This window comes from Phoenix dactylifera, chromosome 3, assembly GCF_051530095.1.
Source record: "Phoenix dactylifera cultivar Ajwa chromosome 3, Ajwa_hap1_PhDact_Kaust_v1.1, whole genome shotgun sequence".
Taxonomy (NCBI): domain Eukaryota; kingdom Viridiplantae; phylum Streptophyta; class Magnoliopsida; order Arecales; family Arecaceae; genus Phoenix; species Phoenix dactylifera.
Genome location: NC_143192.1, coordinates 40,893,265 through 40,906,534, shown reverse-complemented (window position 1 = coordinate 40,906,534; position 13,270 = coordinate 40,893,265). Strand labels below are relative to the sequence as shown.

Genomic DNA, 13,270 nt, shown 5'->3' with positions numbered 1-13,270 from the left:
TTCTCGAAAAGTGCCATAACAATTAAAAAGAAAAAGCACCTCGAGTCTAATTCTAAACAACTATGGTGTAGCATGCGCATCTTTCTATCAGCAACAGCTTGCACGTTGGGAAAAAAAAGCAACGCAAATAATGCCTTATGCTTAGAATGGGGAAGACATCAATAAAGATTCTAGAAAAAACCATACATATTTTCGTTATATTCTGATCAAAGATAAAGTTAGGAAAAGGGTAAGAAGAGTATGCTAAATGTTAAAAACCTTTCCAGAATTTTGTTAAAAAGTTTGAATAGTCTATTGGAATAAAACCACCTAACTCAACACACAACTCAGACAAATTTATGCTCATCTCAACATTATTTGGCAATGGACATAGAAATTTACATGAAACTAATAATTGAAAAGTCATTATTTTCAAGCACCATATATTTCCTCTTGGCAACAATTTATAGTTAATCAATTAATCTGAAGCGCCATTATCCACATGCTCGGGTCAAGTTAGCCAACCAGTGCTCTTGCCATGGTCATGGGCATGGGATACTCAGGTAGGGGCAAGAAGAGAGCCACCATGACTACTCTCCTGATTGCGAACGTTCGTAAATGAGAAATATCCTGAATATACAAGAAATCATACACACAAACACGCATACATATTCGAGCTATGGGGTGGCCATTCAGGCCAAGTATGTACTCAAAAAGGCAAATTGGGCTGCAAACTGGGTGGCTTCATATGTGGCTAGTCATTCCGATGGCACCATGTGGGTTAGAGATGGCGAGCTGCCTAAAGCGCTTTGTAATCTTTTATTTTCTGACTTTATTAAATGTATCCATACTAGAAATATATGAATTATTTATTTCAGCAAAAAAAAAACATACACGTATATATACATGCATATACATACACTCTTTATTGAAAGAAGGCTAATGACAACATTGCTTTGTCAAAGTGATAGAGTATATACACTTTGTCTATGTCTCATGCTGTGGTACATCATTGACATCATCTAATTCATAAGATCATTCTATTAAGTAATCAAGCTTATTACGATGGCTATAATCCAGTAGCTCCTACGTCTTATCAAAACCTTCGCACCCCACTAAATGGCATACTTGGTTATCTAATCACTAAAGCTTTATAGCACTATAAAAATATAGTTATCAAATAATAAATAGTATTTTATAAAAATTTTATTTTTAAAAGCTTTGAAAATTCTACTGCTAACAGGAAAGCATTAAGCATTTAACAAGTAGACTTTTCAGTAGCTATGTACCGGATGCCAATTGTTTTTTCCCCCAAATTGTTGGTTGGTCTAGCGTAACTCCCTTTGCGTATCGAGGCCGTATTTATTGCTCCCTACTACGTGCAAACAGGTCCTCCACAAGCAATGTGAACCACAAATCCTCTTTGCAAACTTTGTCCATCTGGCTAGGATAAGGCACTCAAGCCGAGCACTTGTCGTGGCTCCACCACTTGGGGCGGCTGGGCACTCCTCAGCCACAAGTCCACAGCCGGGCAAGTAGCGAGGCGACATGGCGGGCAGGTCGGGCAGCCAGCGTGCGCGGGGCACTTCTCGGCCACAACTCCCACGGCCGGGGCAGTAGCGAGGAGACATGGCGGGCCACTTGGGCGCTTTTTCTTGCCCGTCTTCGACCAGTCTCAAGAAACCCCGAAAGTCTCCTCAAGAAGAACCCATCCATCCATCCATCCATCCATCCATCGTCTTTTGTGGCTGAGGTGAAAAAGCGCAAGGGAGTCGAGAGAGCCACGAGTGGCGTCCACCATCCGATCGCCACATGGCGCCTCCTCCTCCCCTTTCCCTTCTTCTTGGCCGTCTTCCAGCCGCAAATTCCAAAGCCTTCTTCTATCCTCCTTCCCCACTCCCAAATTCTAAATTTCCTCCCCGATCGAAAAGAAATCCGTTTGTGGCTGAGATTTCTTCTCGCGTTCGCCAGAGTGAGAGAGAGGCCGTACTCTCGGTTTTAGGTTTGCCGAGGCCGATAGCTCCCTGTCTATCCCCGTCTTTCTTCCAACTTATGAAAAGGGTCTCCCCGCGCGCCATTGTCTCAAAGCTGTCCGCTCGGGTAAAGAGCGAGCTTTTCTTTCTTTGTTCGATTCTATCATCGGGCTAGCGTTTCTTTTCTGGTTTCTGGCTTCTTCTATGTGACGCTGTTGTAATACCATGGCGCTGCGTTCAGCTTGATTGGGTGAGAATTCTGATGGCACAAGCTGTGCTTTTTAGTTTGTTTTTGTTACCAAGATTTTTTTTTTTTTTTTTTGAGCCTTCTTGGTTGTAGTTTGATTGTTACTGCGGTGCAAATTAATAGAGCTATGAGGTATTTTTATCGCCAAATGGAGCGGTTGGTGGGAGATATGGAGGGAGGAGTACTGCTCTTTGTAGGTGGATTTGAGTCAAAGGAACATTTTTGTTTTAGCTTATGAGATTCGGCAATGGAGGCGATCTCGTCTGGGGAGGATTTGATTCTAAAGGTGATCATTGGTGACAGGATTTGGTGTTGAATTGCTTTGTGTTGAATTTAAGATTGTTTTTGCTTTCTTTTGTGCTTATTTGGAATGGCATTGTAGAGGAGGAAGCCTTATACCATCACAAAGCGAAGGGAGAGGTGGACAGAGGAGGAGCATAACAGGTTTTTGGAAGCTCTGAAACTTTACGGGAGGGCGTGGCAGCGTATAGAGGGTAATATAATCAACCATAGAATTCTCTTTTCCTTTAAATTTTGTTTGCTATAAAGTGAATAGTCAACCAAAAAATAAAAAAAGTGATTGTGAACATGAATCAGCACGTACACATATTAACAAATTCAAAAGCTTGATGCTGTAGGATACAGAATGAGTGAGAATGTGAGATATTGGAAGCTCAATTGGAAAAAGGGGCTTGAACATGTTAAATATGGAGAAAAAAGAGAAGAGATGCATAGAGAATCGAGTTGGAGCTATGGTTGAGAGATCTATTCCTTTTTTAAGACCTCCTAACTAACCAACAAGATTGACTATAAGAAACAAGTGCAAACACTAAAATTTCATTTTTTTTCTTAAGTTATTTTACAAATTTTGTCTTGATATTCTTGTTTTAGGGAGTCACTTGGAGTAGCATTCCAAGGTTTTACATACTAGACCATACCAGTCTATACCAAGTATACTATACCATACTTTATTTTGTCTTTGATTAGTATTAGCGAAAACTCGCTCGACTTAGTCATAGTTGTCTTACTCGACTTGCTTACTAGCTGCCTTTCTAACGAATATCATTATTTTACATATGAATTTAGAATTCGGTATTGACACATGGTATAGATGTTGTTCCGACTTAACACCTCTACCATGTGTCCGTACAGGGGCATCCATGCTATGTCATACTAGGACCTAGTACTAGATATAAAATCTCGGCATAGATCCTTTAGTCTTCTATATATGATATCTTCTGTATGTTATATCTTAATCCTCAGATTACCTCTAGATGGAGGTTTCTCCTTAGAGAGCATAGGAAAATAAGTGATCATTATTCAAATCTTTTCCTATGAAATCTCCATTTGGCTATATGGTATAACTTTAAGTTGAGAAGAATCTATGGAGCATTGAGTGAATTATACAACCCATCATCAACCTAACATTGGATCTGTAAAAGTTGATGTAAAATTTCTAATTAGTTGCAAATTTAGGCAAGAGAGGGGCCTAGTCATGTAGTTTAAGCTCATGCAACCAAATTTTCCTAGACATGAAAAGAGTCTTGATGAAGGACTGTAACATTAAAAATAGGGAGCTTTATTTATCTCTAAGCCATGAATATGCCAAAAGCCAAACAAGACAATCTCATAAAATAGGAGCAAATCCCTAGGGTTTTCGAAGTAGTTGCCCATCCTAGAATTACTCTCATCCAAGCATACCTTAACTTTTAAAGAATCAAAGAGTTACAATATTTAAAACAAAGTTCGTTGTAGTGGTGCATACTGTCTGATATTGATACCAAATCGCGACTCAATATGGGGGGCATATCAAGTGTCAGTACATTGAACCGACCCCCCATATTGGGCGTGTTGATACTATATCAGCATGGCATTGATACAGGATCTGGTACTGAGACTGCAAACTTTGGTTTAAATTTTAAAGAAATATCATCACTTTCCAAAAGTTTCTTTTAATGCACTTCCTTTAGGATACTTCTTAACTTTCTAAGTGATGCTTACTAGCTGTATCTTGGTCCTAGAGTACATCGATTGTATTGTTGTCATTCCAATTTGCTTCTCTGTTGAAATGATAATTGCTAAGTGCTTTGTTTAATCATGACTTAAAAAGGTTTCTTCCTTTAATTTTATGATTGATTTAGTCACCATATATTACAATGCCTTATTGTTTCTTGCCAGTTAATCTCATTATTACTTTTTCATGTTATTTGCTACATTTGTTGCAACTATCTTTTGTTGAGGATTGAGCTACTATCTTTCTTTTAGATTGTTCATGGTCATTTATTTAACCCAACATGGGATGCATTTTTTGAGGCACTCTTCATGTCATCAAGACATTTGACCTAGTTACTGTTTGATGTTGTCTGGTCAGCTATAGGACTTCTTTTGCTTTATACCAAATTTCATTATATAGTGCACCTTTTATATACATCTTGTGCACTCTTTAGCTATGCCAATTTATTTGACATGGACCTTTTTTTAGCCTATACAGTAGGCTCCAAAAAGACATAATAGTTGAACAAGGTAGTAATAAGATACATTAAACTTCGGTCTAGTTTTCAAAGAATCGAGCTTGTCTTTTTTGCTCCATCTTCTCTCATTAGCTCTTTTGGAGTATGGGCATTTGGACATTCTTCATAATCATGCTATTCTTAAACACAATTAGTAGGATTCCTCATAATCTTCGACTATTATTGTTGCTCTTGTTCATTACAATAAGTTAAAGCTTGATAGGTTAGTAGCAAGCATAGTGCCCTATTGTTCCTCCCTTGAATTGATCCATCCACTTTTTTGTTGAGCCCCAGTGATAGGTTCAAGTCCTAGTACCTAAGCCTATCCTAATCTGGGTTGGTTAAATACAATGTTGGGATGGTTAGAACGGTCCTAGGACATCCTAGATCAGTCCAAAAATAAAAAATAAAATTGATGTTCTAGATTGCCAGGCTGTCCTAAGTGTTGGGACAACTTAGTTTGGTGAGACTTCAGGCCTGGATGTGTCTTTAGACCTGATTTCTCTTTAATCAAGTGTGATCTTTTTAGAATGGATCGAAACAAAAATCCTTGCTCTTTACTCACTCTAGTGTTTTCTTCAACTTGTGTCTGATAGAGATCCTTCAAAATTAGGCCAGGTTATTGCAAATTGGAGTTGGACAAACCTTTAATAAGGCTTGATGAGCTAGCCATTTAAACCAAAGGGCCTAGGCTCTCTCAAGTTGTGCAGCCTTCTAGAAGGTTTCATCCAATGAGATAGGACTGAAGAAGACTACCTTTGCTTCTAACTCTAGGCGCATGGCATGCTAATATTATTCCAATCACCACTCTACATCAAATCACATTGGGGTAACAAGTCATTAGATTTTGCTATATAATTGATCATGGTCATGCTCCCTCGCTTTAGGTGGATGAGCTTCTCATAGATTTCGCTATAATATTGTGCTAGGTGCTTCATTGTAATTTGTACATCATCATATTCTAACTAGAGGTGAATTCTTCATATCCTAACTCTTGTCCCTCCACAATTCTTGATGCTATCACAAGAGGCACATAACTGCAAGAGGAAGGAAAGATTAAGATAGAGAATAAGATAAATAGAAGGATAGTTTGGAGTGGAACCAACCACTTTCAAATAATTGATTTAAAACTCATAACAATTCTCCGTTGATATTGCTTTCCTGTGTTTTAAATATGTGGGCAGTTTGGTCACCACATAGTGTATATGAAATATGCAGGATGCATATGTGGTTCAAATTTTTAAATATATAATAATAATAATAATAATATATATCTATAAAATGGATTAAGAATTAGAACTTCGTCATCAAAATTCAGAAATAAATAATAAAAATAAATATACACATTTGTTCCTGTTTGAGTGCATATTCTAGCATGGTTAGACATGTTAACTTATTAAATCACGATTCTTATGAAGTTTAATCCATGCTCAAATTTCAGGTATCCCCTGCCTAGACTGATTTCAACTTGCCTGACCTGTATAAACGAACTAAAGCCCGCTTAATTTGGATCGACATAAAGTGGCCCTCATGCTGCATGACTTACATGTACGGTCTGTTGACCAACTATGCAGCCCACCACATATGGATACTGCATATCCCACATGCGATGCAGTTTATATGCTGCATACTCTTATGTGGCTGCATTTTTCACTTGTCCAAACACTATTTCTTTCACTATTTCAGGCCTGCTAAGTAGCTATTAGATGATCATTCATATCAATTTAGATCTATATTTACTCAAAACAAAACATTTATAAATTGTAAGAGACACCATGCATGAGTGATAGTTAATGAAGCCTAGAGGCTTTAAGACAACATTCATAAACTAACACAAGTATTTAAAACTTAGCCATCACCAACTATTAACTACCTATAAATGCTCCTTGACTATACTTTTGACATCTTAACTTTAGAAAGAGACAGACTAGATATATGAGGGACTTGAAAATGAACCAATCCAAAAGCCATCACCAACTATTAACTACCTATAAATGCTCCTTGACTATACTTTTGACATCCTAACTTTAGAAAGAGACAGACTAGATATATGAGGGACTTGAAAATGAACCAATCCAAAATGGTCGGTTCTCTGCTCCCATGTCAGTTTTCAACAAGATATGTATATGTCCTTTCAACTTGTTATTCATAAGTTACAAGCAAAGTGACCCAGTCATCTCGTACCAAGATAGTAAGAATTGCCTAAATGCAATCTGATTAGAAATGGTGTCATCATGGAGCTTATGATCGAAATCTAGAGCTTCAAGCTGAGCTTGTTTGTAGTTGTCATCTTCCATTTCTTAGAGAGATCGGGGCCACTCATATTGGAATTGAATGATGGTGATACATGCCTATGGGTGGTATGCCCCTTGAGATTCAAATCATCAACAAGATGCACCTTGTTAGGTAGTTGTTCAAGTGGGATTGGATGGTCCATTTCTTTGCTTCTCTTGAAAGTTAAAATATATCAAATGCCTGATTGCTACCACTATATTGTGCTGGCTTTGCTCCTTATGCCCGAGCAAACTTCCGTAACATCAATTTGTGGGCCTAATAGGCTTCCTTATTAATGACTAATGGTCGATTGTCTAAGAAACCCATCAAAATTGCATGCACTAGGCAATTGACCACTAGATGCTTAGCATCAGAAGTATCGGAAACCTAGCCAAGCACTATCCTTTTAGGAAGTTATATTCACCTCCGAGAAGGATTTCATTTAAATGGTGATATCATTTTCACATCTAATGTCACCACCTTCATAATGTAGGACAACCTTAGTAGCCTGAAGCGGGTGTGGGTGTGGGTTACAAAGAGTCTGTTTTGTTGTTGTGTTCCGTATCACTGAAGCCTGTTCTGCTGTTGTCCTTCCTAAATTACATTTTTTGAAAATGCATTTGTTAGAGCACTGGACAAGAGATAATGTGGTTTGCTGATTGACTTGATCTTTAAATGTTGAACCTACAATGTGGATATAATCTTTTTTTTTTGGTTTTTTGTAAAAAAACCATGTTGATTTATCTATTTCTTTGGTTATCCTTACCTGGAATCATGTTCCGTAATATCTATTATAATATTTACTGTCCGGTGTACACTCTGTACAGAGCATGTTGGTACAAAAACAGCTGTACAGATCAGGAGTCATGCACAAAAGTTCTTCTCAAAGGTAACGTATAGATTTTCTCATTATATGCTTATTCTAAAGTAGAACTGCTGCATTTGTTTGCTTTATTTTCAACAGTACAAAGAAGGTGTGTTCGATTTCTATATTTGCTCGAAATATTTTTAGAAATAACATTTGTTAGAGGTCTATTACCCTAAAGTGTGTTGAGGAAAATTTTACCTAATTATGTATTTTTCTGTTTTCTTTGTTTTTTTTGAAGTTGTGTTCATTTCTTAAGTACCTTTCTGAGACTTTAATTTATGTGAAGATTTTTTCATAAACTGGAAATCTTATCTATTATTAGTTTCAAAGTCATTTGAGTTCAGGTCTTCTTCTTACAAATCTAGAAATCATTAATGTTAAATCATAAAGTTGAACAGGGTTTGTGATTTGTTCTTCCAGAATTACCTTTAACAACTTCATTTACTTTTTTAGGAACCTTAGTTTTAATCCTCTGACATGCTGCTGCTTATGCACAGTGATACCATGCAAAGCATTATATTTATTTGAAATGTACGTAATTTTGTTTAGAGTAATTGATGGTTAATGGACAATCTGGACTATATATTTTATAAAGCAGATATAGTGTATTTAACAATCTGTGAAAAGAAACATCTAGCTGCCTAGTCTTGAAGATTCTCTCCTGGATTATAGTGAAATAGAAAATCATGATTGATTAACTCAGAATGAGTTCTTGAGTACGAAAATGAACATTTTCTACAATTTATCAATGCTATCCATTATACTAATATCAATGAAGCATGATAATTAAATTTACTAAATGTCCTTTGAATGCATATCGATGATAGCAATACAATGCCACAATCAGTCCATAGTTAACCCTAAAAGGGCTCGTGTTGTAGTGTCCCCTAGTCCACATGGACCATCGGTCTGGTTTGCTTTAATACCATTTGCAACAATCCAAGATTTCACCTCTAAAAGCTAAGAAGATATTGTTTAGGTTCTTTGGCCTTGTATAGGTATCCAAGATCTTCCAGCACATAATCAATGTGAGACAACACACGCCCGCTTGTCTCCTCACATCTTAGTATCTCAATGTGTTCCATCTTGTAACCCAACCGTGAGCTAACATGCCTTAAGATTAACAAATCACCCTTTAGTCCTTTCTCTGACTTAAGCTGCTAGACTCATCTTCGTGGGTACCGGTCAACTTGTGCCACGATAAGTTATCATTTAAGCAATAAGCACCTAGCACATTACCTTTGCAACATGGTCCCCCACTCTTGAGTCATTGACACCTACAACAGCCTAACTATTAAGCTCTGTCTACACCACACTCCAATGCCTTTGTATCAGCCTCAACTTTGATACTCCCATGTCAATTGCCAACCATGTTTCATCACACTTGCATTGATGACCACCATTCTGCTCCAGGACCACATGCATCAGAAACCATTACTAGCATTTACCATAGCCAACTTGACTTTGGTACCATCTATCACTCGGTGTATGTTTTCTGTTGCCCAACACCTGTAGCATCTTGGCAGCCCCATACCAAGGCCAACCCTCTTCAATCCTCCCGGTGATATGCCACAAATGTGCAGCAGTCTAGCCACATGACTAAGAATGAAGCACTCTTTGAGTGTTTGTAAGCAACTTGACCCATGATTTAACGGCAATGCCCATGTTCCCCCAATTGCCCACCGCTGTTGTCCCCACTTTTTCGTGGTTTTCCTACATTCCTACTGACCAATTCTTTAAGTTTTCTTTGGTCAAATCTATGTTACAAAAGGGTTTATATATGAGATATAGATGTTTACATGCTCATGTACATATATGCAAGCTTATAAATGCATACTTGAAGACTAGAGATTTATTCCTCCCTAGGCAGCAATTGCCTAGGCCATAAGGGCGGGGGAGTCCATCCTTTATTCTCGCTTAGGTTGTTTCACAACCTTCGTAAGATTGTCTAATGCAATTAAAACAGCTGTTTAATTTATGTGTAAAGGAGTCTATATATATATATATATATATATATATATATATATATATATATATATATATATATATATATATATATATATATATATATATATATATAGGTTCATTATCTAGAGAAGCATGTGATCTTTGAGATTTTCAAATTAGTTACATTTGCATAAGGTAAATTTTTGACCTCAAAGAAATTAAGTGCCAATCTTTGCCGCTACGGTGTACCATCATATGTGAGAGAGTTGCAGTAACTTATATTGAGAATAGCATGTTCCATGCACATGAGATGCAGTATAGGTGGCTGTGATCCAGAAATCTGATTAATTTTTTTTATTCATATAATTTGATGAATATACTCCCAAATCCCAATTATGGGAGGTGCATTTCTCTTCTTTCTCTTCCTCGAAGCAAGAACCATACCAGGTGAGGTATATTTATTTAAGTTGAGGCAAATTGTTGCAATGTGGAGGAGAGATGTCAAGACCCAAAGCCTCACAAGTCTGAAGGACTCCTAGGTTGCAGTGATATATGAAGATAGATAAATGTTTTAAGAGGAAAATGCTAATGATAAAAGTTTAGTCTTTAACAATTGAATCATTCGAGATAACTTCCTTAAATGGTCAGAAGATAAAAATCATGTTCCCATTGTTAACAATAACACTATTTGACTGCAGTTGGAAAAAGAAGCCCTCACAGAAGGCATTCCTCTAGGGCACTCTCATGACATAGAAATCCCACCTCCACGGCCTAAAAGAAAACCAATATTCCCATATCCTCGGAAAGTTGATGTTGGTTCTCCTTCTCCATTTGAGGAAGCAAAGGATGAAAAAGTGTCAAATTCTGCTGCTTCTCAAGAGGTACATCTCTCTATCAGTTTTTTAAAATTCGCAAATATCTTTTTATTTCCACTTTTCCCCTGATGCTGTAAACCTTTGATCAGAAGCCTGTTGCGGTAGAAATGCAACAAAGAACAAAACGGACATCTGGAGGTGGCAGCTGCTCAGAAGTCTTTAACCTTCTCCAAGATGTTCCATCTGCTTCCATGTCTTTGGCGAACAAGGGCTCTTCAAACATTTGTACCTTTCAGCATTATGTGAAAGAAGTCAAAGATAAGACTGCACAGAGTGAAACCTCAAAGACTGTTAAAGATAATCATGAGGAGAAGAAAAAAGTAGCAGATCCCACAGACATGGATGTAGGTAGACTCGGCAGAACTTGCTTGCATTCACAACCAAAATTTGCCCATAAAGAGAGGAGAGATGCAAGAAAGCAGACTGAAAAATTTGGCCCATCATTGGAAGATAATCAGCAAGGTGCTCACTGCTACTCAAAGCATATTCCAGGGCAATTCATAGACAGGAACAGTGCAAAGTGCAAGCAGACTGCATGTTCTAATGAATTTATCATGCCAGTGACTAATCAAGTTGAAGCTCATGCCGATGTTAATCCATTCAAGAATCCTATTACTTCAGCAGGACATGAAAGCTGCAGCAACCGTACAGTGTCTTCTGCTCATCAACCAGTTCCAGTGTTCCCACCACCCTTTACCCAATTTGGCAGCAATCAAGATGCTTACAGATCATTCCTGTCATCTGCTTCTTCAAGTCTCATATTGTCTGCCTTGTTGCAAAATCCATCAACTCATGCAGGAGCAAGCCTTGCTGCTTCGTTCTGGCAAGCAGTTAATGCCAATGCCCCTGTTGACTTAACTGCAGAAAACCTTAATGGAGGCATGTCTGAAAAACAATCAAACCCATCCCCAAGTATGGCAGCCCTTGCTGCTGCCACAGTTGCAGCGGCATCTGCATGGTGGGCAACCAGTGGATTGTTGCCAATGTTTCCTCCCTTTCAACCAAGTTACGCATTTGCACCGTCATCCACAGTACCAGTTCCCACAGTGTACATAGCTCAAGCTCCAGAAGACAATAAAGAAAAGAAAGATGGCAGACCTCAAAATCTTTCGCAGGAAGATCACCAGAAAATCATGGATCCAGGACACTCTGGGGCTCTGAGAACCACACAGAAGGCTTCTAAATTGTTACCATCTTCAGAATCAGATTTAGATGAAAGTGGAAGAGGTGAAAGGTCTCCGTATGCCAAGCTAAAATTTTCTGCAGCTGACAAGTTTGAACCAGTATCAGATACTGGATTTCTAGACTCTGACAAAGCACAACATAATAAGAATTCGAATCGCTCTTCTTATGGTTCCAACACACTTTCCAGCAGCGAGGTAGAAACTGAAACCATGATAAAGAAGCACAAAGAAGTCAATGATGAAGCTGAACGAGTCCATTTAGAAAATCATCTGTTTGGTGAGGCTAGCAATCATCGACTTCATAGTAGCAGAGTCACCAATGGGTCATGGAAGGAGGACCTTGGAGAGGTTGTCATCAGTCGAATTAGTGTTATACTTGTTCATCTAGAATCAATCTTTTAACTATAATTGCTCCTCTATTTTGTCAGGATGGACCTGCCTTCCAAGCACACTCTACTAGAGAACTGATGCCACAAAGATTTTCACCACTGCAGACTAACGGTGATGAAATGCCAAATTTATGTAAGGACAAGGAAGTTACTGCGTTGCCAGCTGATCTCAGCGGGAAGGCATGCGAATCAACTAATAAACTTAACATTGACAGTGAAGATAGTTTGGTGAGTGAAATTGAACATGGGAAGCTGAAAGCAACTCGAAGAGCATTTAAACCTTACAGGAGATGTACGGTGGAAGCCAAGGACAACCAGGCAGCTACTGATGAAGAGAGAAGTGGCAAGAGAATACGTATGGAAGGGTAAGCAATACCAGTAGCATGCATGAAAAACTTAAGAATATTCTTGGCATGTAATCATTGGATTTAATTTTATAAGGATTTGTCATGCTTTAGTACTTGGACTCGAGCATCCATTGCCTCTTGTTGTAAGTGTGGTGTAGCAGAACTTAATGCATGGCTAACTACTTAAAATTTGGCCTTAAAACCATGTTGGATACTGCCCCTTGACCGAGAACAAATGGGTTGCAAAAGAAATATGACCTAAAACACAAGGGAAAGGTGAAGGTGACCTACAAGGAAGACGAGGTGACCCAGAACCTCTGCATTTAAGTTATTTGACACAAATTTTTCTCCCTTTGCCTGCTGAACACAAAACAAAAAGACCTGTGTAGCTTGTCTTTGTAAATATGCTTATGTTTTTAGTGTGTACCATTTACCGACCTCATTTTTAGTCCCCGGAATACATTATTCACTAACCTGATGGTTAAGTAACCCAAAGAGATACAAGCAAAAAATCAAGCTTAAGTGCTACATATGCCATGTGTATTCATGCACAGAAAAGTGGCCCATTTTTTTTTTTTACCCGAAGTGCTAGAGTGCTAAAACAAAGTTCACTGTGTTGATACTGAATTTCAAACCGGTGCCACACTCGCACTGTACCAATAGAATACAATATAAAA

The 13,270-nt window shown here is 38.1% G+C and overlaps 1 protein-coding gene across 9 annotated transcripts; it reads left to right on the top strand.

Moving 5' to 3' along the window:
- Positions 1-1,590: 1,590 nt before the first annotated feature.
- Positions 1,591-12,706, top strand: LOC103720372 (protein CCA1). Of its 9 annotated transcripts, none has more exons than XM_008810037.5 (7): positions 1,603-2,202; positions 2,323-2,485; positions 2,582-2,693; positions 7,811-7,872; positions 10,497-10,679; positions 10,763-12,205; positions 12,286-12,706. In XM_008810037.5, the coding sequence occupies exons 2-7, from the start codon at positions 2,447-2,449 to the stop codon at positions 12,613-12,615; spliced, it is 2,169 nt and encodes a 722-aa protein (XP_008808259.1). In that variant the 5' UTR covers positions 1,603-2,202; positions 2,323-2,446; the 3' UTR covers positions 12,616-12,706. The 9 variants fall into 9 exon arrangements, with proteins under 9 accessions (XP_088574549.1, XP_088574550.1, XP_088574551.1 ...); XM_008810038.5 differs by having other exon boundaries at positions 1,659-2,202; positions 10,766-12,205; XM_026809719.3 differs by having other exon boundaries at positions 1,871-2,202; positions 2,293-2,485.
- The last annotated feature ends 564 nt before the right edge of the window (positions 12,707-13,270 follow it).

What these genes read in the sequence shown, in the direction of transcription:
- LOC103720372 (XM_008810037.5), top strand. Translation starts at nt 2,447, where the DNA reads ATGGAGGCGATCTCGTCTGGGGAGGATTTGATTCTAAAG. An exon ending in GGCGTGGCAGCGTATAGAGG is followed by an intron (nt 2,694 to 7,810) that starts GTAATATAATCA and finishes CACTCTGTACAG; the next exon opens with AGCATGTTGGTACAAAAACA. An exon ending in GGAAGGAGGACCTTGGAGAG is followed by an intron (nt 12,206 to 12,285) that starts GTTGTCATCAGT and finishes CTATTTTGTCAG; the next exon opens with GATGGACCTGCCTTCCAAGC.